Source organism: Coccidioides posadasii, chromosome 2, assembly GCF_018416015.2.
Source record: "Coccidioides posadasii str. Silveira chromosome 2, complete sequence".
NCBI classification, from domain to species: Eukaryota; Fungi; Ascomycota; class Eurotiomycetes; order Onygenales; family Onygenaceae; genus Coccidioides; species Coccidioides posadasii.
This window is the reverse complement of record NC_089408.1, coordinates 1,534,756-1,558,835: the sequence shown is the minus strand read 5'-3', so window position 1 is coordinate 1,558,835 and position 24,080 is coordinate 1,534,756. Positions and strand designations below refer to the sequence as shown.

Sequence of the window (24,080 nt, the reverse complement as noted above, 5' to 3'; positions counted from 1 at the left end):
TCGACCACGGTTCTCTAAAGCGCTTCGACGGCTGGCCATATCGCATGCTATTATCTGCCTGTTGATTGAATTTTTCTTTTCCTTTTTTTTTTTTTTTTTCCTACGAGTTTCACTACTTCCACTCGACCGATCGCCTCTTCCGCCGTCCACCGAGAAACCCTTTGCAACATTGCGCTCCGCCCCATCACACCGACCGCCTAGAGCTCGTCCTGTGCTCCTTCGACATTCAGTTGGACACTTCGGACCGAGCGGATATATCTAGACGGCAGTCACGACCTATAACCGTCACGAGCTTTGCTCTTGTTCACACAAGAATTTTCTCTAAGCGGGCACTAGTGCGCAGAGAAGGTATGTTCATTTGACCCTAGCAGAGAATAAGGACACCACATTTAGGGAAAACCCCCCCCCAAGCTCTCATCGTTCCTTTCAATAAACGATAATGCTTCAATGCGGCTGACGGGATACAAGGATTCTAGGGGGCGCCGCGAATCTTCTCACCGAACAAACTCCGATCTTCCCCAGCACCTGCATAGCCGCATATAATTTTTCCCCAGCCATCAATACGCTCGGCGAACTGGCTTTAATATAACAACTCTTTCTCCCTAGTGATCTGGCTCCGGCGTATATCCTTACACCATGGCGACGACGAACCTAGCTGCCCGCTCCCCAACACCCCAGCAGCATGCCCAGCCCTTGTCGAAGCGAGACAAGAGACGCACTGCGATCCATGACCGACTCAATGATATCCGAGAAGCGTTTACCAACAATCGCGACTACCATTTCCGCCAGCATGTGCATGAGCTTCAGAATGAGATGGCCCTGATCGCCAATGCTGAAGTTTATGACGAGTGGCCAATGAGCGATGCCCCCGAAGACGTTGCCAATCAGCTTAAGCAGCTGGCTGCGAGCGGGCATACCGTATCGGAGGCCCCCGTAACTGGGCGGTGGTACTCGAGATTTGTTGACGAGATAAATCGGAGTAAGGAAGAGAGGGATGTGGAGCTAACCGTCGTTATGGTGAGCTAGAGTCCTCTGTGGTTATTTGCACGTGGTGATGATGATGATAATGCTTTTATACTAACATGAGACAGCATCGTCATCGTGACAATCTCAACAGGTTAAAGCAAGATCGAGAATTCCGACACCAATTCGCCATCGAGGAGTGTGCCAAACTAACTGACACGATTCGGGAGCGGCTGATCCAGTCAATCTCCCAGCGAAAGAACCGCCTGATGCGTGAAAAGGAGCAACTCGATGTTGCAGACACGAATGCTCTGCTTCTTCATCCAAATCAATTCAGCATCACAAATCCCGGAAGCCCTGGCGGACTCCAGAGCAACCGAAAAACAAGGCACACTCGCCATAGAGTCGATGTTGATGAGATGGGTAACGCGATTATCGCAGAAACAGCCATCAAGAGGAAGCGAAAAGCACCAGCGGACGACGACTTCGGATCGCCGAATGTTGAAGGCCTTTCCACACCCGCAGATCGCGCCAAGGCCCGTTTGAACCAGCAACAAAACGCGCCGTTGTACAACATCCTCTCTCTTTTCACCGAAAAGGAACTTGCCATGCATAGCAATCAGGCGCACGTTGCCGCGTTACACTTCCTGTCAGCTTCAAAACGCGCCAAGCAGGCGGCGGGCTCGGCGGGACAGGGCATTGAAGGCGAAGAAGGAGCGGGATCCGGTGACACGAGCAGCCAAGAAGATGGCATGGCCGCACCGGAGATGGAACGAACAGCCAGTCAAAACGTGCACGCGACACGTTCGACACGGAATAACGCAACCGCCGGGCTCAACCTCCTCGGAGAACTCACCGACAAGAACGCAAACCGGCCCAACTTACCGTATTTCATCCTGGGCAACTATCACCAACGGCCCAACGGCTCGGGAACGGCGCCACCCCCGCCGCCTTTGATGCCCGAGGAGATCGAGGATGACATTGCGCGCATTGAAAAGCTGAAGAAGACGAAGCCGCGTGGATGGATCGATAATCGTCTCGTCAACCACCTGCTGGACGCGCTCGTGCCGCCGGAGTCCGAGGCGACGACGGTCAGCTGCGAGCGATTCAGCAGCCTGCACCCAGACTTTCCGCGGGAGATGGATGTGCATCTAGTTCGGGCGTATCCTCGGCAAGACAGCTAGATAATGGGATAGATCCGCGATGCTATTCTTATCGATTTTGGATTTTCTTTTTCATTTCCCTTTTTCTTTTAGCGGGCTAACCTGGAGTATTGGGTGGAAGGATGAAAAAACAGGTGTTTAGATATTTGAACAGCGATTGTTCTAAACCTCTTTTTTTTTTTTTTTTTTTTTTTTTTTTTTTTTTTTTTTTTTTCCTTTCTTTCTTTCTTTCTTTCTTCTTTAGATGGGTTGGATATGAAAGCTGTTGCTGCCTGTTCTCTTCCGCCGGTGTTTCTGCGGCCATCTGCCGGGCGCGCTGCGAAAAGGAAGGGGACACCATGGAGCATCATGTTTTGCTCCTCTTTCTAACCTGCTTTCTTTTGCAGGGTTGTTGATGGATTTGATATTGAATCACTGCTTTTATGTCTTCCTTTCGCTTCTCTCCCCCCCCCCCCCTTCTCTGTGGGATGGCTGGCAGCAGGAGTTGAGTTTGCTTCAACATCCTGAAGACGGCTTGATGACTATGGCCTTGATACGACTGGTTTTGCTTGGTGCTGCTCTGCTAGCATCAGTATTCATATATTAGAAATCATGTAACTATTGTGTACTTGAACCTGTTGTCCTATAAATCCTCGATGGACTGTTGCTTCCTGTGATGGGCTTGACTCTATCAACAGATAATCATAACAAGGCATCGGCAGTCTCACAGTCAACACAATGGCTGTCATTTGACTGAAGAGTTACTGCTCTCACGGCAGACAACCAGAGGGACAGCTCTCCATCCTGCATTTCTTTTCCGTTTCTGGCTCTGGTTTGTTCTCCTCTCTCTCTCGTCTTGTCTTGCCGGGAGGGGCGATGTTTGCTCTGTTTGTCAAGTTTGCCGTGTTTGCCGCTTGTTATTACTAATCAGCTCAGCGCCGAGCCGCTTTTTCTGACTAATCCGAATGACGTAATAACGAAGCATTAACTTAGTTAACTAAACTAACTAATGTACGGAGTAACTCCGTAGTGTGCCAAACATGCGCTGTAATGAACTAGACTACAAAGGGACTAGCATAAAAAGAAGGTGCCAGAGTGGCTGTCACTCACCAGAATGGTTTTTTGAGCAGGCACGCATCTTCATCAGTGGCGACTGGTTAGAAGATATCCTTCTCATGTCCTATCCCTTGACTTCTTGGGCTTTTATAGATCTCCTTACACTGTTTATGCTAGTGGCGATTCCGAGCCACCTGAGCACTTCTTTGCGCATGAAGTTTTTCAATGAGTTGGCGGGCGCATCATCCCATGCTGCCACTCATCACCCTCATCAAGCATCACTTGAAGGGGTTCTTGACTCTGTACAGTGCGTTGCAAAAATCAGCTTGACAATGCAACTTTCCCTGACTTTTATTTCAAACACTATGCCAAGTTAGGTTGTTTTGTGTCTTGGCATTCGCCAAGGCCTCCCCACGCTCCTCCCCTGTTCCAAGAGTAGAAACATCTGTTGGAGGCTGGAAGGTTCTGCCCTTTGATAGGCCAGTCAAAGGCTTCCCCAGAAGCCTAATCAGCAGTTTTGCCATCGCATCCATGGACATCTTCCGCATCCTCCGCATCCTCCACATCTATCAACATCCATCAACATCCATCGCATCTATCGCTTCCTCTCCAGCAGCAATGCTTCCAACAGATCCATGTCCTTATTGCAACGACCCAATCACTCGGCCCAACATGGCAAACCATTGCGACTCTAAAAAGAGGCCTCGTTGTGACAAGCTTAAGGTTCCTCCTCAGCCTTCCTTCATGGTCCCAAACTGGACTGTCCAACACGGTCCAAACTGGACCTTGATGCCAATCCTTGACCTCGACTTTCGGTCACGTGAGCTGCCTCGCCGCAGTCCTTCGCAAACGACGACGCCGCTCATTGGTCAAAAAGAGAGGTTCCAACAGGACCTCACTTCGGTCCGTCCTTTGCCCCCATTTGATAGCTTTTGGAGTCAGTACCAGCTTCCCAGCGATTTCACAGTGAATGAAGGCATATCAGGAGCTGGAGGAGAGGTTTGTCTTCCATCATCCACCGCACAGCTGGGAATCAAGGACTCGGAGCAATTCAGCTCGAAATGTAGGTTAACCATGATGCTAAGAAGCACCCTCCCAGGGCAATCAAATTTACCAGGATATGCTGGGCTCTTCAGTTCTCAAGAGATGTGATGAGATCCTATTTGTTTTATGTCATGCCTGGCGGCCGGAGACATGGAGCTGGCCTGATGGGGCAGATCCTCCTCCAACCATTGAGTATGATCTCTACAGCCTTGGCCTGAGTTTGTGGGAGCTCTACACAAGGAGGACACCCTTCGAGGGCTGGTACGAGGACGATATCATGTACACTCTTCAGCAAGGGGAGATGGTTGATGTGGATGAAGTCGAAGACGAGGATGTGAAGTCTGTGATTTGCCATTATCTGAGGTATGGCGGTGCAAAGATATAGCTTGCCTTGGTGCAGTTATAACATTCCAGTGGACGTATTCAAGGGAACCTGACGTAGAATGGCAAAGGTTTTTCCTGCCATCCCTATGTTTACATCTGCCAACGCGCCGTCTCTCCTACCTCCGCCTGTGAACGATGATGACAGTATACCTTACCTTGCGCAACTCACGGAGGTTGAAAATTTCCGGGCACAGTTGCGTTTGTTGCCTGGGGAGACTGAGAAATTTGAGCTCTGGAAAATAGGCAGGTCGTGACCATGGCCTGAACCTGCAGGGCCTGGGGTTCGCTGAGCTTTGTGGACAATAAAATGCTCTCGTCACAGATACTAGACATCAACCAAAATTAGCCAGATTTCGGTAGTGCTTTGGCCATTTACCTACCTGAGCGACAGTGAGAAAACACTTGACTCAATCATCCTGCAACTGCCAGAGGTCTCCCAGGGGATGGCAAAATCGTGGTTCCGGCAAGACAATGTACGGGGCCCCGACCAGTCAACTCAGTAGCAAACGATCGTCAAAACGGTCACCTGAAGAGTATACGGAGAAAGGTTACAATGGGTGGTCTGTCTTGAATAATCTCACTTTTAGTGCCGTAATCAAACAACTAAACTGCAAAACTGCTCATTATAGTATTCTCATCCTAGTGTTCTCTCCTCCTGGGAGGGAGAGGCTTCTGTGGGAAATCTGGGGATTGTATTGGCGGAGGCGGCAGTCAAATTCTATCCAAGTCACGTGATGGTGCTAGGCCGGATTAGGGAGAAGTCTTGGCACATGCCAAGGCTGACCTCCAACAGCTTCGCGTCAACGGAGAAAGGTTTCCCTGAAAGCCTTACCGATCGTCTGTCAGCCTTGATTTTCTGTAGCATCCACCACTCCCACCGCATCGTCCCTCGATCAAACATGGGAAATTCACATCCATTGCAACCGATGCCCTCGCAAAGTCAGCCCTGATTCGAAAAAGCAACCGTCAAGATGTGGGCGCCTGTACAACTCCCATATTTCCGCAACTCAGAGGACTTGCCTGGGCCACTCCCCACTAAAGAAGATATCAGGTCTTCCACAACATTTCTCGGTGACCGCGTTGCGCAGAAGATGGTGCGAGTTGGCCAGCATTTCATCATCAAATATGGACGTGGAACAAGCGAAATTGAGGGACAGAATCTCTTGTTTGTTGAGCACCACCTGTGCAATACTGTCCATGCACCGCGGCTCTATGCTATGTATCGAGATTCGGATGGCACGCTGTTCCTCATTATGGAATTCCTCGAAGGCGAATCTTTGGAAAAGCTTTGGGAAGTGCTCTCAGATGATGAGAAGTCACATATTGCATGCAGGTTAAAGGATATATTTGATGGGATGCGCTCTCTACCCTCACCTGGGTTCTATGGCAGTGTTATCAAAGGCAGTCTTCCCCATCACCTTTTCTACACAAACCCCATGGATCGGAGGATATCTGGACCATTTCTTCATGAAAATGAAGTGAATAACGCCATTACTGCTCAGCTTCGCAGCCAAGCAGCCTTGCATCGACAACACAGTCACAAATCTGATTTCTATGAGCGCCATCTCTCCCGGATACTTTCAAACCACCCACCAGTCTTTTCGCACTCTGACATCTACCGAAAGAATATCCTGATCCGCAAAACCAGCAAACATACCTCTGAAAAGTGCGACTATGATGTTGCACTCGTGGACTGGGAAGACGCGGGCTGGTATCCAAGCTACTGGGATTACGCGATTTCATTCACACACTTTCGTTGGGACGACGACTGGCCGGCAAAATTTGAGAGCTTTATGGAACCTTGGCTTGCTGAGGCAGCTCTGGTGAGAATGGTCTATCAGGACATTTTCTTCTAGTTTTGGAAAACAGATTTGAAAGCCAATAATCTCCAGCACGTGGTATTAATTTGTATGTAATGGGACAGTGAACAACAAACAACAAATGGATACATTAGAGGACCATCAAGCACAAAAAATATTGTGTCAGAAAGGACATTAACGGGCCAGCACAGATAAAACAAACACACAGGCAAACAGTATAACAATTTAAACAGAGCACATATGGACAAGAAAAATCGCATGATAGAAATGATGATAGCAATTAGCCATGAAGATTGTCAATGGCCTTATCGTCAAAACTGATGGAGTGTTGAGCTGTAAGCGATTGAACCTCGCAGGATGTGGCTTTATAGCTATCTCAGGGGTGCACCTTGCTCAAGGACGCCAGCTTGGAACAAAGCAGGAATCGCCTTAGTCTCCGTCCACTCGGTACATTTGAAGTACTTTGGGCGGCGTTCGCCAGGAGCGTAGAAGGATCCGTCGGGCTTGAATTGTTCGTAGCGCATGGTCTGGGGGTTGAATCGCTTCTGGGCATGTGGTGGCGGCACGGACATGCACACACGGTTAACTTCGTCGGGATATTTGGACTTTTGGACCAGTCCAAGGAATTCTTTTCTGTGGAAGGTTTGTGAGGTTTCGGGCTGTTTGCCTTGCTTGGGTTGGTATGTCATTCCCGCTGTGATGTCGCCGGTGACATGGTGAATATAACCGTCGCCGTTGTCGTCGGTCACAATGAAGATGACAGTGTGGTATCTTGTTTCTGTCTCCTCTGGGTCTTGCATAGCAAGCGTGTACTTGACTTTGTAGGCTTCATAGTGGGTTGGATAGAGATGCCATTGTGGGTAGTGCCGATCGAGTGTGGCTGCAAGACAGTTGGAGTTCGAGTAAATGCAAAGTTTGGGCTTGAAATGTAAGGGAATATAATGATATTCATATGCTGTCTGGCTTAACAAAAGAAGACTTGAGCCTGTTGACTCAAACAGCTTTTTGAGGAGGAATGGACGGCTTTATCTGCAATGAACCACGGGCTCACTGTTCTAGGAATAGAAATTGAATAAAAATAGCAAGCACTTCCATGCAGGGATAGATGAACGATAAAACTGAAAAGAAGGAATATTATCCAATTGTTTGGATATGGTGCGGTCGTGAAGTTGATACATCCTCACGCGCGAAGAGAAGGCGAGGCATAATCTATTGGTTAACAATTGCTGTTTGGCATAGCCAGGAGCACTGTAACGTGTATAAAATTAGAGATTTGAGGCACCAGCATCAAATAAACGTCTCTTGTGATCAGGGTCATTAAAGGGGCGATTTAAAGGGATTAATTGATGCTTCCTAGACCGGATTTGACTGGAGGTTACTGATACTCCCTCGGGCGGCTATGCAACGATCCGCATACTGTATCTCCTAAGATAGGGGCTAAAAAAAGAAAAATTTCAAGCCTCATTAAGCGTCACAAACCAGGGAAAGGAGATCCAGTAGTTTACGCCATTGATGGGACGCAGGGCGCTTGAAGCATAGAACCCTGGCTGACAAGCTATCTAGCAGTTAGTTGGGATATGATGATTTTAGTGTCTGACTTGGTGTGGTGTCCGGTTCGGTGTGGAATTACTTACGTTAGTTAGGGATTACTAATAACTATGGGATTTTTTTTTTTTTTTTCGTCGGCGAAAACAGCGGTAAATCAATCGCGCTTCACGACCGAGCCCGAAGGCCGTGAAAAGGGCGGTTGTCGAGCAGGCAGAGCTAGGGTGCAGCCGATTGCGTGATCGCGTTGACTGAGCAGCGTTCGGTAGGATGAGCGTTGTATGTGGGGAGGATGGCATCACCCTGTCTGTCGGAAGCGGGGAGAGCTCCCTCGGTTGAGAGGGGGAATCCAAGAGTCCCCTCGTCCCCGATATTGTACTTATATGGCCAGATATCTCGCGCCCACAAGTTTCAACGCTGCTTTCAGGTTTATACGCCTAGTCAGGCAATAAGATATATCCGGATTCCACCATGTCGACGACAATCGTCTCTCAACCATCTGCTGCCGCCGCCGCCGCCACCACCACCACCACGGCGAACGATCCCAGCTACATCCCACGCGGGCCCGTCGAGGCATCCATAGCCTTCTGGCACCCCCCTGCCGACGGCTCCAAACCATTCTACTACGTCGAAAATCCACCACCAGGCCAACCCCAATCCAACCTCATCGAGGTCCCCCAGAAGGTCTCCATCACCGACATCCGCGGGCACGAAGCCAACTTCTGCCTCGACCGCGACGCTTTCCAGGCCCTCCAGAACGTGCCCCCAACCAAAGCCGACCCCTCCTTCACCGACGACGCAAACATCAAGTCCGTCTACTACCCAGAAGTCGAGGACCTGATCCTCACTCACGTCCCCGGCGCCACCCGCGTCGTCATCTTCGACCACACCATCCGCCGCAGCAACCCGGACGCCCCTCGCGGACCTGTGACCCGTGCACACGTCGACCAGACACCCTACAGCGCCGCCGAGCGCGTGAAATATCACCTCCCGGCCGACGAAGCGGAGCAACTGCTGCGCGGCCGCTATCGCATCATCAACGTCTGGCGCCCGCTCAACGGGCCCGTGCAGGACATGCCACTAGCCTTCGCATCCTCCCTCTCCGTCGACGACGCCGACTTGGTCCCCGTCGAGCATCGGTATCCAGATCGTACGGGCGAGACCGCCACGGTGCTGTATGCCCCCACGCAGAAGTGGTACTATTGGTCCGGGATCGGCGGGGATGAGAGGTTGTTGTTAAAATGTTCGGATTCGAAGGAGGGTGCGCCCGGGAAGAGAGTGCCGCATACCGCCTTTGTAGATCCGAGGACGCCGGTGGGCGCTAGGGGCAGGGAGAGCATCGAGGTGAGGTGCTTGGTGTTTGGCTAGGGCGGATGAGCTGTTGTCTCTTTTTGACGGGATCTTGAACGGATGCCAAAAGTGCTGCCATCGGGATCAGAGTGGGATGATAATTTTTTGCCCTTCCGAATTTCCTTGCCTTGCTCTCAAGGCTTAATGACCAAAATATATATGATGTACGATGATCTTAACGGCTGTTTCTCGTTTTCTAGATATAATTATCAGCATAACTCCGCATGTTGGCGGGCATCTAATCCTATTCTTCCTTATCTTTCATTTCTGTTAGGGACTCTAGAAAGGATCTTTCATTATACTCTCCATAAAAGTATCACCAGACATTTGCACTGAAGTCGCTTAGAATTCTAAGCCTTGATTTTCATTGCGATTGAAGCTTTCACCAGATCATTGCCCGGGTTGTAGGATTTCAGTACGCAGTACTCCGTATATGTACAGTACATGCACCCTTTCAAGTATCCATCCGAAAAAAAAAAGTCTTTAAATAGAAAAGATTCGTTTTGAATTATAATTTACATATTAATTGATATTAACCAGTACTATGGTCAATGGTATATCCGAAATGTCAGAACACATGATAATTACACTCTATGTGAGATTCAAGTCACACCATCAATAGCCATCATGCATGGAGAATAAAAATAAGAAAATACATGTACTGAGTAGTGCAAACCAGGGTTTGGTATTTATTTTGTCCTCGTCCAAAGGGATTGGAGGTAAACAAAAACAAGTAAGAGAATATGATATAAACAAGGATAAGAGAGCAAAGAGGTCATCTAGAGAGGGAATGTAAAGCACTAATTGCCTATAGTGCATCTGATAATCACATCATTTGAAGCGCAATGAAACCAACCGCTGCAGCGGCGGCGCTGAAGAGGAATCTGCCTGAGACGGAGAACGACGCGGCAGCACCGGTGAACTCTTCAGGGCCGGTAGGTCTTGGCCCGCCAGGTGCAGTGGCTGGCACGGTAAGGAGGGTAGATGCACCCGGACCGGCCTCTCCGGACGGGGTAGAAAGGGCTGGCGCGGGGCCGGGGATAAGGTCGACGGTTGGGTTGGCTCCAGGCCCACCGGTCGTGAAGGAGACTTGAGGAACAGTAATTTCGGTGGTGAGGGTGGTTGGTTCGGCATTAGTCAGGGTAATCACTTGGGAAACAGTGATGGTGGTGCACGGAACCGTCTGAGTAACAGTAACGCCAGCTGGGGCGGTAGCAGTTGGGGGTGGACCGATGGGGATGTAAGTGGGAACCTTGGTGATGATTCCAGGGTTCTTAGGGATGTATGGAGCGCAGATACCAGTGAAGAACGAAATAGCGGTCCGGACTTCCTCATCGGAGGCACCCCAAGCCTCAATACATTTGATAACTTCAGAAGTGAACTCTGAGGATGGACAGAAGCAGCTAGCATCGCTGTTAGAGTTACACTTGGGAAGAAGTTCCAACCAGGTGTTAAAACACTTGGGAACGACATCCGGGCACGGAGAGGTTGGTACTGGAATGCTTGGGCTCGACTCGACAGGCGAAGAACCGCTAGTCGTTGTTGGCTGCCCGGGAACATTTGGAGTAGACTCGACTGGAGAGGAGTTTTGGGGTGAGCTTGGTTGTCCCGGGATGTTTGTCTGGGTGGTTTCTGTAGGGATGGGAACGTTGGTGCTGTCATCGCCGGGCTGAGATGGCTGTCCTGGAACATTGGGCGTTGATTCAACAGGCGAAGCTCCGCTGGTTGTGCTAGGTTGGCCTGGGACGTTTGTCTGGGTGATTTCTGTAGGGATGGGAACGTTGGTGCTGTCATCGCCGGGCTGAGATGGTTGTCCTGGAATTCCTGGCGTGCTGCTTGGACCCGCTGGCTCAGTTGGGGTAATTGTGATTGGGCAAAGCGTTGTAGAGATCGCAACGGTAGAAGTGACAACAACAGTAGATTGTGACTGGGCCGGGCAGTCTGGAACGTCTGGAGCACAGCTAGTGATGGTAACAAGGCTGGTTGTAAACACAGTCGAGGTTGACAGAGAAACAGTTGGGGTGATGACCGGGGTGCTTTCTCCTGGAACAACCTCAGTCGTGCTTTCGCCTGGTACAATCACAGTCGAGCTTTCGCCTGGAATAATCACAGTAGAGCTTTCGCCTGGAATAATCACAGTAGAGCTTTCGCCTGGAATAATGTCGGTGCTGCTTTGACCGGGGGTGTTTCCACCCTCGGTGGAAGTAGTCACAGACGGCGCACTTGTGGTTGTAACGTCAACAGATTCAGTGGTTGAGGGGCGAGTCGGCTGAGTGGACAAAGTAATGTCTGTGGTTGAAGCAGGCAAGCTGGGAACAACAGTCTTTGTGAACTGTGGAGGACCGCACTTGAAAATGATTTTGTGGATGGCGAACTTGCATTTCGCCTTCAGAGCAAAACTAGGGATGAAGAAGGACACCGAAGTGGCACCTCCACACTGGGTATTCTTGATGATAGATCCTCCCGGGGAGCATGGATGGATTTCTCTGCAGGTCTTTCCATCAGGCATGTTATACTCGAAGGCAACATCAATATCGATGTCAACAGTGATATGAAAGGTATCAATAGAAAACCCCTTCCTTTTGCTGGAAATGATTGTGGGACAGAGCGACTTGTCCTTCTGCAGAGTTCCTTCGATGCATTTGTCCTGTATTCCACAATCAGCAAAATAAAGGTATATGACAAGAGTCTCGACGGTCATACTTGGAATTTCCCAGTCCATTTCTTGAAATCAAGGATATTTTTGCAGGTGAAGCCCGAGAAGTTGAAGTCGTCGAAGAAGTCGATAAGGCCAAGGCCAATGCCACCCCAATCATAGCCTTTCTCCTGGCCAGGAGTGCACACGTTGTCACATCTCAGAGGGGTTCTGAAGAACGGAAAAGAGCCATGGCCCCACAGCTAAATATTCCCGTTAGACACATTGAGTTCGTCCACATGAATCGACAAGCATAGGAGACATACGGTAGCGCTTGCTTGGTGGACAATGAGCCAGAGCACGGCGGTACTCTGGTAGATTTTCATGGTGAAAAGAGCGGAAGAGTCAAGGCGAAAATGATTATTTATTCAGTAATAGATGAAATCAGACTTGCTGAAAGTAGGGAGGAAGAGATAGACGCAGAGAGATAGAGAGAGAGAGATGGCTTGCCGCAGGCAATTATTATGTATAAAATGACTGGCTTTGAATTACAACGAGTGAATGTTGAGTTGATAGACTAAAACAAAAAGCCAGCAATACTGTAAAAACAATGATAGAAGAAGAAAAGAAGTTTGGTAGCCCAAACTAGAACAACTGACAGAGAAATCAAACACGGAGAAGGAGCTCTGGGTATGTTGGTATATATATGTTTGGCTCCTTCAAAGGAGGCCAAGCACAGACAGGTTCCGGAAGCACTCGTCAGAAGCTGGAGGAGAAACCCCTGGCGCTGTGATGCAGCGAACTAGAAATTGACTTTCCGAATCATGAGGGCCCATCCAGTGGCTGGATATGCAATGTCTTCTCCATTGCAAGGCTCACGAAGCCGGTGGCGAGTTTGGAAGTCCAACAATCGCTAGGCTAGAGAAGGATGCCAAACCATGAAACGTTGGTTCAACGCCAAAGTCCGAGAGCTTGCATGCTGGACCTGAGTTCCTCTTTTTCGCTAGCCAGGAACCGAAAACGCAACTAGCCAATAGTTGCCACCGGATAAAGCGGATAGCGTCCTTAAGAGGATCGCGTGCAGGACATGGATGTACATAAACGCTGCAAGTTAAGATCCCCTCCCTTTTTTTTTTTTTTTTTTTTTTTTTTTTTTTTTTCTTTTCTTTTCTTTTCACTCGGCTGTTTCGGCCCACCGATGTGCAAAAAGAGCAGTGCATGAAACTCCTCCATCCGCCTAGGGTTTCTCTTTCGAGTCTCAAGTTTTGGGCCGGCCATCGTTAGCGCCAGGTGTGACTTTGCTGTACTCCGTAGTCGAAACCACAATTGGAGGTATCGCTATTTTTAACAGCCCCCCTGCAGGATGCGCTTCGAGAGTTCAGGGCGAATCGCCGGTGGTGACATGCCGGACGAATGACAGGAACAGGATCCCGGGCGATCCAGGCATCCATACATTTCCACCAGCGATGGCAGATCCGCATCAGAGTGAACCATTGTGAGGCAGGAAAGCCAGTGCCCCATCTGTCCAAACTAACGAAGGAGCTAGAAGGATTTATGAAACCAGGCGGAACCGCGTGGTGCCCAATCGCGAGGAGGGGTAGAGTCAATAAGACATCTTAGCTCGGAGCCAATTCGCGTAGTTCTCCGAAGCAAGCGAAGGTGTTTAAAACGTGGGAGTGGGCAAGATCATGCATGGCGGTGAGACACGCGAGTCTAGCTGAACAAACCAACAAACTACCCCATAGACAGGGCGATAATAGTGTCCTCGTACCCCCGTAGCCTGTGTGGGTTCGAGGGCAATCCGTCGCTTGGTTTCGCGATCCGAGCGGTGGTTGAAAAGGCAGAAAAGCCTGAAGCTTGGTGGATTATGTAATGGCTGGTTGGTTGCTTGGCGCTAGTCCGCAAGGAGAAGCTGGATTTTGGGATTGACCTCCGCGGAACCTGATTTGGTGCCGGGTTTGCCGCCCAGAAAGAGGTATCTCTGATGTCACCGCAGACACTCGCCGGGCTTTTGCCTAACCGCCGCCAAAAACACACAGAGATATAGAGAGAGAGAGAGAGAGAGAGATAGAACCGCATTGGGGGTGGGTGGAAATCGAGATCGATCGTCTCTGCACGCTGCCATGACGAACAGCGGTTGAAGAACCTCGAACGTGAAGATCACTGGCCGGCAAATCCCCCCCGGATCTGCAGCTCTGCTGTCGCTCTTTAGCGCCAGCTCCACCCTGGACTTTTCTTTCCTGACATCAAAGTATTTTCTCGTCCGCAAACCTCAACCTGTCTCCTCCCCCTCTGCGGGCCAGGCGCCAATTCCTCTCTCCAGGGTCTCACTTTGAAACTATTTTTTCCTAGCGCCGTCTGTCCAGGAGCCACTCGACGAATCATCCATTCTGCGCTTGCGAACTGGTGGTTCGGGGGCTGGCTGCGAGCCTTACCACTCCTGGCTTCAAAGTAAGTCACGCTGGACCTGGGGCACCTTTTCTCCTTTTACCCTGTCTAGCGAACATCTTCTTATTCGACAATCATGCATCCAATGAGAAGACCATCCCAAACTGATGCATCTTGTCCAGACCGGCTGTCTGAGTGGCCTGGATGTGTTACTTCCTGTACCTCCTATGCATGCACACTCGCGCCCCTGACTACACGAATAGTCCACAGAGCCCATAGCACCACCATCCGCCAACGATGGACACCCCCCTCTCTCCGACCTCGTCCACCGCCGCCACGACCCCTCTCCCTCCGGCAGGCATCTCCCCCACCGATAGACCTCTGAAGCAAACTCGCTCTCCGGCGCCGCTATCGCCCCATGAAAACAATGGGCAGTCGGCGTCGATACCACAGGCCCAAGCTACCAAACTAGTACCTCCTACACCACCACAACCGCCTATTCCACACATATCCCTCCATCCCGCCACTGTCCCCGCCTCCTCGTCTCCCTCTTCCATCATCCCTCCCTCAACCCAATCCCCGCTCCCCGAACCCTCCAAATCCATCAAGCCACACCGCCACTGCCTCACACGCGACCAACGACGCGACATCCTCCTCATGCGTAGTCTAGGCCACACGTACCACCAGATTTGCAAACACCTGAACGTGCCCTTTGGCGCCGTCCAATATACCTGCCAGAAACGCTCTGCCTCTCCCAAGCGTCGGCCTGGGAGAGCCAGGCGCCTTACTGACGAAAAGCTCGACGAGATCGAAACCTTTATAACCTCCTCCATACAGAATCGTCAGATGACGTATCAGGAGGTGGTCAACGCGCTGGGTCTGGATGTAAAGGAGGATACATTGACCCAAGCGCTTAGAAAGAGGGGTTTGGTGAGGCAGATGGCCTTTTTAAGGTCGCCCTTGGCAGTGGGAAACGTGTAGGTTTTCACCTCCTCTTTTCAATGATGGAGTCCGAACGGCTGAGAAAAGAACTTGATAGCACCGCAAAACCAATCCGAACATACCTAACCTGTAGGAAAAATGAGGAGATAGACTCCCCCCTGGTCGTGGAAGTGATCAAGCGTAAAACAGGGTGATTCATACCTCTACTCCCTTCTCTCGCTTGACATATTACACTCTCGCTGTTGGAGGGCTTTTCTTTTCCTCTTCCTGCACCAAAAGGCAGGCGGATATCCAGAACTAACGTAGGTATTCATATGATTGATTGGACATGGTTCTGCAATGAATTCAGAACCTATATCTCCTCCCATGCACGCAGCCGACTCTTCCCTGATAAATATAGCTGCACAATTGCCCATGGAAGTATCCCTGTAAACGGATACAGGGCGGTCCGTACAGGAACAGAGGAACGAGTGGTTGTCTCCCCTAGTCGCATGACAATGGATAGTTTGTCAATGTCGCCGGGATCTTAACGATGGTGCGATCGGGGGCCTGAGCTCCCCTCCCCCCGGCTTTTCCTCCCCCTTTCCGGACAAGGCACCTTTTTTGACTTTTTTATTTTTGCCCGGTTGTTGAAAATATGATCTATGTAATTTTGCCATTCCTTTTTGCACTGCAGTTGTTTCCCCTTTTGCTTGTCCTGGATGTCTGTATTTCTTTCTATTCTCCAATTGCTCTATACCCAGTTTGTCATATGCATTTCATGGACGGAGTAACACGAACGATTATTACCGTGCATATCCGCTTGTGTGTAGAAATTGACAGCGAATTTTGAATCTATACTGGAGTACGCGCAGCAGGAAGTAAATAATGAATAAAAACTTAGCATTTAAGATCTCTCAACAGGCGAGTTAGTTACCACTACATGTACGGAGCATAGCTTGGTTCGTATAAGACATCTTTTTTGAAATCTCTTTTTTTTCGGCTTTTTGTTATTTTTTTATTTTTTTTCTTTTTTTCGTTTGGTAACAATAAAGCCGGGATCGTACCCCGACTTCCAGATAACCACCACCGATAAGGGGAAAGCCACGCACGCCACGAACTCAAAACCAGAAGGGAGGGGAAAACGGGGGGTGAAAAAAGCATGGACACTTCAAACATTCATGTGTGGAAAAGTCTGGTTCTTGGCTTCGAGTCAGGGATTGCGTTTCGGCCCAGGGAGAAGGAGGTGTGAAATTGCCAGGGCAGGGCGCAGCAAAGCATTTCATGCACGAGATGGACACATAAAGGCGTTCAATTCAGCGCTGCTCCTGGCTATGGAATAATGATATATCCGGAGAGGGGCTTTGAGTATAAACCTGCATAATAATCAAGTTTTCAAAAATAAGAATAAAGAGGATACAACAAGGGAAAAAAAAAAAAAAAAAGCCAAACAGCATCAAATAATAAAATCCATAAATCATGCATGTACTCGGCAAAATAAAGGAAATTCATTTCACAGACACACTCATGCATGAGCAGATACATGCCAAAAATAAAAGCACATGGTGCTATCTGCTTTTAGCAAGGGTGTCGTGCATAATCAACACATACACATAGATTGTGTTTTCTCTTTTTACTTATTTTTCTTTTTCCCTTCAGTCTTTTGATATCGCAGCCACTCACCATATTATCCTCTTTCAGAAATAGAAGGGAATCTATGGGGAAAATGACAGATACTCCAAGACATATCAGGTAGATCAGACAAGTAGGAAGAGGTGATGTTCCAACCGTGGGCTTTGTCCGAACACTGCGTTCCAAAATTTCTGGCCAGACTGTCAAGATATTAGGGTGCGTTCGTCGCACTCGAAGCGGGTGGTTTTTTGATGAGGATCGATCATGTTGTAGTGGTTTCTCTCCGATGAGAATCGAGCAGTTTCCTTCTAACTGCTTCTCCACCAAAGTAGCTGGTTGTTTTACGTCGACGTGGCGGGGTTCGCGAGTCGGTCAATTTGGAACGTCTGAAAGCACTTGAAAGGCTTGAGGGTGAGTTGGCCGGCATGAACTCCCGGTGATGTGGCAAACGGATCAGAGTCTGATAGCGGGTATGATTTCGACGGAAGGCAGTAACGATCCCGCGGTCGAGGTGGTTCAGAAGACGTTCGGCGCTGTTCGCTTGAGAAACTTCAGCGGTTCGGTTCGGGGTGGGGGTTAAGTCGACGTTGACGGATGGAGCAACGGCGGGAGATGTTACTTCATCAGCATCATCCAACGTCTTACCAGCCTCGCAGTCTGAAGAGCCATCCCCGAAATCGATAAAATCATCAACGTTAAGTGCCGCTTCGCTGTCGTCGTCATCGTCATCGTCGTCTTCTTCGTCTTCAATCGCTTGGAGAAGATATGCCCGATCAGCATAAAATGCCTCGGGTGGCCCTGTCATCTGAAGAGCGGGATCGTTGCCAACTAAGCCAGTCTTCACAAGGCTCGGAGTGATGGCCAACATGGGGCTGAAAACCTTGCATTCAGCATGAGTGGACTGGACATCAGTGTCACTATCATCCATAGGCTGAGGACTATTGGCAGCGGTGTTTGCCAAGCTATTCGCTGCTGATTCGAGCCAGTCATGTCGATAAGAAGCGTAGGGGGGAATCAGAATAAGTTGCTTGCCGTTGGGAGCTACGACGGCAACGGGCTTATGTGGATCAGCTATGAATGTTCCCCGAAGGGGTCCACGTCTACGAGATGACTGTGGCCGTTGGTTTTCCTCTTCCTCATCTGGTGACGGTGAAGCACTAGAATCACGACGAAGGATTGATCTGGGATGGGTTATCGTCGCAGGTGGAGGATAGTCCTCTTCGTCCGTAGTTTCCCCGCCATCGGCTTTTCAGAGAATCAGCGACAAAAAAGAAAACAAAATATGATTCCGTTCAGCCTAGGCCACTTACATTCATAACCGCTGGAGAAACTATTACAATCACTATCGGATTCGACATGGTAAATATTGCTCGGGAGCTCATAGAAATCATGGCTCGAAAAAAGGTCGTGCGAGCTCCGGGTGGTCCTGCGTGCATCACCATCGTTCTCGATCATGCGTCTCAAATCAGGGTCAAGGCTATCTTGCTGTAAGAAATCCGAGACTAGCTCGTCATCAGAGGTTTGATCTGAATCTGACGAGTCACCGTCAGATTCGGCAAAATGAACGCGCCGTGACGCAGGAAGATCGCAAGGTGGGGTATCAGAACCAAAGTTGATGACAAATTGAGCGTTATTATCTGGTGAAAGAATTTCATCATCGAAAAATGAGCCAGCAGAGTATAGAGGTCGACTTTCAAGATCATCGAATCCACTCCACTCGTCCCCAAGGCTTCTCATTCCTACGCTAGGACGGTCGCGCTGAAACTCATCCAATATCATCTCCTCTTCAAGTTTCTCAACCTCTAAATCCTCATCATCGCCATCTGTGACGTAGCACACCCCCTCGTAGTCTGCATCGGAGTCTTCACACACGACAGAACCGTCAGCACTGACGGAACTGACGGAGGAAACAGAGCTGACTGAACCGGCCATATATTCTTCTTCGCTGGCGACTTCGCCGCCAGTGCGATCATTCTCGATCTTCAACCTTTTTCCATTTTTCAGGTACGATGGGCCGAGTTTAAGCCCCGCCTTACGGTTACTTCTTCCTTTTCCACCATAAGACGGGGCAAAAGCTGCCGGCTCATCTTCTTCAGCATCTTCTTCCGCATCGTCTTCAGCGTTATCATCGTCACTTTCCTCGTGGTCAAAATCGGCGGTGTCTGAAGAAGAGGAGTCATCCGAAGTGGATGAGGGCCTCTTTCTCTTGTTATTTTTTGGATTAGTATTATTTAAATCTTTAAACAGCGGTGTCTTTGGCTGTTGAAGGTCTTGCTTCTTCGTTTGGCTCGAGGGGGAAATAAGCCCGGCGTTTGGTGTATCGAGGAGGACAGAAGGGGGAGGACAGGCGCCAGTATCTCCTCCAGAAGAGCGGGGTCTTCCGGAACGAGCACTCGCGGAAGCAAATGGCCTTTGTTGGTAAGCTTCGGAGTTAGGCATGATGCAAGGGACGGATAGATGCAAGGCTCTAGTGTTGTGTTGTTGGAGGATCTTGTCGTGATAAAACGTATCCGAAAGCGATAGGTGTAGTTATAGGGTGAAATCGAGGTGCGCGGGGCGGAGAGGATGGTGAAATACAAGAGTAAGAGGAGCTATCGAAAAGAGGATAAGGCGGTGTGAAGCAATTGAAGCAAAGAAAAAAAAATGAAAGAGAGAGAGAGAGAGGGATATAGAGGGGGAGTAATCGAGAGAGATCCGATAGCATTAACAAACTCCAACCCTTGTGGACGTCGTGCTCTTTTCTTTTATGATCGTAGTAGGGGCAATTTCGACGCTCGAAGCGGCGGCCGAAAGAGTTTCGCAAATATCGTCGAGTCAAGTAGATTGTTCCTCGTTGGACTTCTCGGGGACTGGAGGAGCATGGAGACCATGCCCCCCAGCAAGGAGATTTAGAGCCCAGCGACAGCCATTTGGCGGGCGTACTCGACAATATTTGGGTTAGTACTGACGTTCAATATCTGGATTAGCTTTGGAAAGGGGGTTCTGGGTGAACAGGGTGGTTGTGCTGGAGTGCTGGAGGAGAGAGGAAGAGGAGGAGGGAGAAAAGAGGGAGGGAAAAGAGGAAGAAGAATCATCATCAGGCCATCATTGGACCAATCGCTGGGGGGGCTGGCCGCGGCCGGGTCTGCTGTCGGCTCGGATTTACATTGCAGCGGACGCACCCTGAGTGGCTGGATGTTGTGCCGGTGGGGCGGGTGCGTAACAGCATTTCACGGCATTACACAGTCATAATCCGAACTTACCGTACCGTACCTCGGCGTCCAGCGACATGATTGGCCGGCAATCTCACCGTCTTTTGGGCCAGCAACGCCGCCGGAAAGTCACGCTGCACCAAGTTTATTATGGAGAGGTACCAAGTTGCAGGGACTTCGAGGGGGAGCTCGTGTGGGGTGCAGCAGAATGTACAGGGGGGTATGGCTGTATGTAATTTACGGCAAGCTTGCGTCGGAAGGAAGTCAACTCTGCGCTTTGCTTCTGCTCCGTTCTGAGGAGTCTGATTCAGCGCTGCCTTCTTTCGTTTCTTTTCTTTTTTTTTTTTTTTTTTTTTTTTTTTTTTTTTCCCCTCCTATCCGCCTCGCGCCGCTGATGCCGAATATCGTGATACCCAAATCCCGCACCGACGCCCCTTGCACGGTCAAATCGTGCGTGTGCACGGTCACAGCGAGCCTGGTCTTCAGATCTACAGGGTTTCAAGGTGACGATATGGATTCTCCCGTTCCAACTCAATCCTATGCATTTCCCTGGGCCAGCAAAGTCAAGACTCAAGTCTTGGAGTTGGAGAGGCTAAAAGGCCCATTTTCCACCCCTCACTCTTGCGTTGTGACAGACATGCGACACCTCGTATTTTTGACAATTCCCGGGACTTTTTTAGCTCAACCGACTCGACAGCAAGGGTTACTCTCCAGTGGACTGATCTTTTGAAGGAACAGAGAAGGTCCTGCAGATGACATGCATCTCCCCGCGGCCAGGTGTTGAAACCCCATTCCCTATCTTCGCGCCGACACAAGGCCGACAAATATCTCGACGTGGGCTAGAATTTCTTCTCTCCAAACTTACTCCCCTCCAGCTTTGGTTCTCCCTCTTCTTTTCTTTTTTTTTTTTTTCACCCTTCGCTGTCCACTGGGCGGGCGGGTTGGCATCATGATGCAAAGCGATCCCGTTCTCCGGTTGGTCTATTCCTGCATATCTGGACCCACTCGAAACAAGGAACGCCAAAAAACAAAATTGAAAAAGCTACGAGCCACCTTTTGATCTGATGGCTGCCTTAGCGCCACCGTGGGATTGCCGACGGAATAATAATGACTGTCGATCAAACAGATGGGCTGGGCTTCATGAAAAGGGGGGGGGGGGGGGGTGAAAAGAACCTCAAAATTAAGGCCATATCTGTCAAACAAAAAAATAACACCCTAATATGGTATCATAGCCAAAAATGTAGCGAGAAAAAAATAAACTAAAGTAAGAAAATTGTAGAAAATACCACAACGCAACTTTTCCTTCCAGACGTCGAAGAAATTTCGAGGACAAATTCCTTTCTGACCGCTTTGTCCCCAGCGGGCCCGCACCTGCGTCCATGGATCCCAACCTCCCTAGCTATTATTGTAACAAAACTAGCGTCGACTTGACGTGGACATCCGTCTCCTCAAGCCGAGATCAGAAGGATTCGGGCTTTACGTCCCCTCATACGGCTCAACTGTCTTGCGACGTGTTTTCTTGGTAAATGCAGGGAGCGAGGCGACCGGCCCTCTGCCTTCTCCTGACGATACCGGGGCCCGCTGTGCTTGTTGGGCGCCTTCACCTTCTGTTTCAGCGGCTTCCATTGGTGCGTTCTCTGCAGAAGTGATGATGAGGTTCTCTGCCGGCCCAACTGTGTTGTCAAGGTTGGAGGCAGATGTTTCTCGAGAAATGCGCTCCTTTTCGAGACGCTCCTCGCGGCCTCTTTTGTGACAGTACCATAGGACAAAAAGGAGAACTTGGGACGAAAAGTTGTCAGCGATCGGTCTTGTTGTAAAGGATGTCACTCACCCATCAATGCCAATGACCACAGGACATTCATGCCCATAAGCGCCGGGAATCGGGCCCTCAAAAATGTCATAATAGACCGCAACATTCCCGCAATCGCAGCCGGCTTTCCCACAAGCTCCTTGAGGCTGGGCACCTTGAACCCCATCTTCTTCGCCGCACCAGCAGCCTTGCCCGCATTTTCTACGTTGACCCCATGCTGGGCAGCGCGTTCTGCCGCAGCAGCTAATATCTCCGGTGCAAACTTTCCTGTCACTTTATCCGGTAGCTGTTCGATCAACTTCTTCAAAAAGTCGGGAAGCTGGTCAAACGTGCTTTGCAGTTGTTTGTCCCCATTCGTAAGGAGGCTCTCCAGATCCCTATACGCGGTCGGGACGCCGTTTACCAGGTCCCTGAACACAAGCTTGAATTTTTCCAACAGCTCTTGAGTTTCGTCGCTGATCGAAAACACTCGGTTGTTTATCGCAGCGAGATTCAGCTTTTCCAGAACTTCGGAAATATCTTGCTCTTCTTTCTTAACCTCGTCGTCTGCGGCTACAGGGGGCTCCTAAAATAATAATAAAAAAGCATTAATTAGGGATTTTCGTCCTATTTTATCGTTAACCCCCTTGAAATTGAGCAGCTCTGACCTCTCCAGCCTTATCTTTTTCCGTCTTATCATGCACTTCCTTACCCGGCATCCAACTCCAACGTCTCCATTTCTTTGGCGACGCCACTGACTTTTCTTCCCCTTTTACCTCTTCAGAAGTTCTCGCCCTACTCCCTTCGAACGCAAACTCTTTGTCCAAGTCGTCCTCTTCCTGCGGAGACGCCGGTAAGGGTATATTCTGCGCACCATTCATCAACGCGACCTGCGCGTCGCCACCATCATCCACCCTGGTTTTCTCGGGGGAGTTAGCAACTTGGCTAAGAAACGCTTCTTCTTCGTCAGTTAAAATTGGATTGTGTGGTTTCGTCGCGTGCTTGGTGAAAGGGACTCTCTCCTTGATGACTTTGAAGTATCTCATCGCCATGGTACTATAGGAAGCGGGGAAGCTGGCGAAGCTCCTTAGGCACCAAAAGTTGTCACCAACGCGGGGGAGCAACTATGATGTAGTAGGTATTAACTCAAAAAAAGGGAAAACTATCTGTTAATAAATCACTTGCTATTCAAAATGTCGGTAACAATCGTCTAAACATTTCAATAATGAGATCTGTTATCAAGTTAGCTAACCGGGCCGCCTTTTTGGCATCTGGGAATGGAACCCCACCGCAGCCTGCAAGGCCGGAGTCGACCGTTACCTGATGGGGCTTAGCGCGAGTCCGCCACTCTACCAAGCCCTGCCTCAGCCGATCATCGACGACAGACCCGAGAACATCGATAAATGATGATTTCCCCCCAAAAAAAAAAAAAAAAAAAAAAAAAAGATGCAACCAAGATATTCGACTATTAGGCAAGCACTTTCATTGGGCACTGGGTACTTCGTAGACTGACTTCATAACACCTCAGGATCACTTGGACAGTGGACAATTCAAGATCTTCGACTAAGAGAACAGAACCTGTGATGTACAGGGCTATTGACCTGACCAACAGCAGCGAGCTAATTGGTTCGTGCACTCCGAAGTTGCTAGGAAATGCACCGCCACATGCAAGTTACATAACTGCGTAATTGACCCCGCAAAGCTTAATGCACGGACTAGCTAAGTGGCTGGTGCAAGCTTCAGCCTCTCAGGCGAACCGCCAATCAGCCAGCCTTGATTTATACTCGGGGTGAGCAAGACAAGCAGCAAATCAAGCCAGCCCGGTTCTCTGTCAGTGTTTCATTCTCATAGGTTTACAAAAAACAAAAGGGTTTTATTCAAGCCAATGTAGAATCCCTTCCCTTGTTTGGGCGTCAACTTCAAAACCACCACCCTCTATCTCGGCTTCGAGCTCAATGCAATCCGAGAGATCTGTGGTCGTGTGGAGACATAAACTTCCAGAAATGCCTACAGTGCCCAGCAAAAACAACCCACGATGTAGGATGAGTATATCATAATGGGATATGGACTACGGAGTAAAAAAAGAAAACAGATATCTACTCCTCCGTGCGCTCCGGCTGTATCCTCCTCTAGCCTGGCATTACGCAGGATTCGCGTCAGTGATCCTTGGAGCTTGGATCCCTGAGTGAGGGTATAAACACTGGTAGTATACGGAGTATA

At 49.6% G+C, this 24,080-nt stretch overlaps 8 protein-coding genes across 9 annotated transcripts; 4 read left to right on the top strand and 4 right to left on the bottom strand.

Moving 5' to 3' along the window:
- Positions 1-636: 636 nt before the first annotated feature.
- On the top strand, positions 637-2,147 carry D8B26_003024 (uncharacterized protein; the record flags this gene model as incomplete). Its single annotated transcript, XM_003068684.2, has 2 exons — positions 637-1,017; positions 1,092-2,147. 2 exons carry the CDS (start codon positions 637-639, stop codon positions 2,145-2,147), a joined length of 1,437 nt encoding a protein of 478 aa, XP_003068730.1.
- Positions 2,148-4,281: 2,134 nt separating this feature from the next.
- Positions 4,282-4,590, top strand: D8B26_003023 (uncharacterized protein; the record flags this gene model as incomplete). Its single annotated transcript, XM_003068685.2, has 1 exon — positions 4,282-4,590. One exon carries the CDS (start codon positions 4,282-4,284, stop codon positions 4,588-4,590), a length of 309 nt encoding a protein of 102 aa, XP_003068731.2.
- A 970-nt stretch (positions 4,591-5,560) lies between these two features.
- Positions 5,561-6,445, top strand: D8B26_003022 (uncharacterized protein; the record flags this gene model as incomplete). The annotated part of the gene is made up of 1 exon (XM_066124022.1): positions 5,561-6,445. One exon carries the CDS (start codon positions 5,561-5,563, stop codon positions 6,443-6,445), a length of 885 nt encoding a protein of 294 aa, XP_065980097.1.
- A 335-nt stretch (positions 6,446-6,780) lies between these two features.
- On the bottom strand, positions 6,781-7,615 carry D8B26_003021 (uncharacterized protein; the record flags this gene model as incomplete). The annotated part of the gene is made up of 2 exons (XM_003068686.2): positions 6,781-7,289; positions 7,594-7,615. 2 exons carry the CDS (start codon positions 7,613-7,615, stop codon positions 6,781-6,783), a joined length of 531 nt encoding a protein of 176 aa, XP_003068732.2.
- An 810-nt stretch (positions 7,616-8,425) lies between these two features.
- Positions 8,426-9,322, top strand: D8B26_003020 (uncharacterized protein; the record flags this gene model as incomplete). The annotated part of the gene is made up of 1 exon (XM_003068687.2): positions 8,426-9,322. One exon carries the CDS (start codon positions 8,426-8,428, stop codon positions 9,320-9,322), a length of 897 nt encoding a protein of 298 aa, XP_003068733.1.
- A 535-nt stretch (positions 9,323-9,857) lies between these two features.
- Positions 9,858-12,325, bottom strand: D8B26_003019 (uncharacterized protein; the record flags this gene model as incomplete). Its single annotated transcript, XM_003068688.2, has 3 exons — positions 9,858-11,951; positions 12,008-12,202; positions 12,266-12,325. The coding sequence occupies 3 exons, from the start codon at positions 12,323-12,325 to the stop codon at positions 10,131-10,133; spliced, it is 2,076 nt and encodes a 691-aa protein (XP_003068734.2). The 3' UTR covers positions 9,858-10,130.
- A 4,490-nt stretch (positions 12,326-16,815) lies between these two features.
- On the bottom strand, positions 16,816-19,894 carry D8B26_003018 (uncharacterized protein). Its single transcript, XM_003068690.2, has 2 exons — positions 18,191-19,894; positions 16,816-18,125 (listed from the first exon to the last, which is right to left on the bottom strand). Exons 1-2 carry the CDS (start codon positions 19,317-19,319, stop codon positions 17,143-17,145), a joined length of 2,112 nt encoding a protein of 703 aa, XP_003068736.2. The 5' UTR covers positions 19,320-19,894; the 3' UTR covers positions 16,816-17,142.
- A 1,271-nt stretch (positions 19,895-21,165) lies between these two features.
- D8B26_003017 (uncharacterized protein) lies at positions 21,166-23,093 on the bottom strand. 2 transcript variants are annotated; one of them, XM_003068691.2, is made up of 3 exons: positions 22,529-23,093; positions 21,903-22,446; positions 21,166-21,849 (listed from the first exon to the last, which is right to left on the bottom strand). In XM_003068691.2, the coding sequence occupies exons 1-3, from the start codon at positions 22,910-22,912 to the stop codon at positions 21,548-21,550; spliced, it is 1,230 nt and encodes a 409-aa protein (XP_003068737.2). In that variant the 5' UTR covers positions 22,913-23,093; the 3' UTR covers positions 21,166-21,547. The 2 variants fall into 2 exon arrangements, with proteins under 2 accessions (XP_003068737.2, XP_065980096.1); XM_066124021.1 differs by having other exon boundaries at positions 21,166-22,446.
- Between the last annotated feature and the right edge of the window lie 987 nt (positions 23,094-24,080).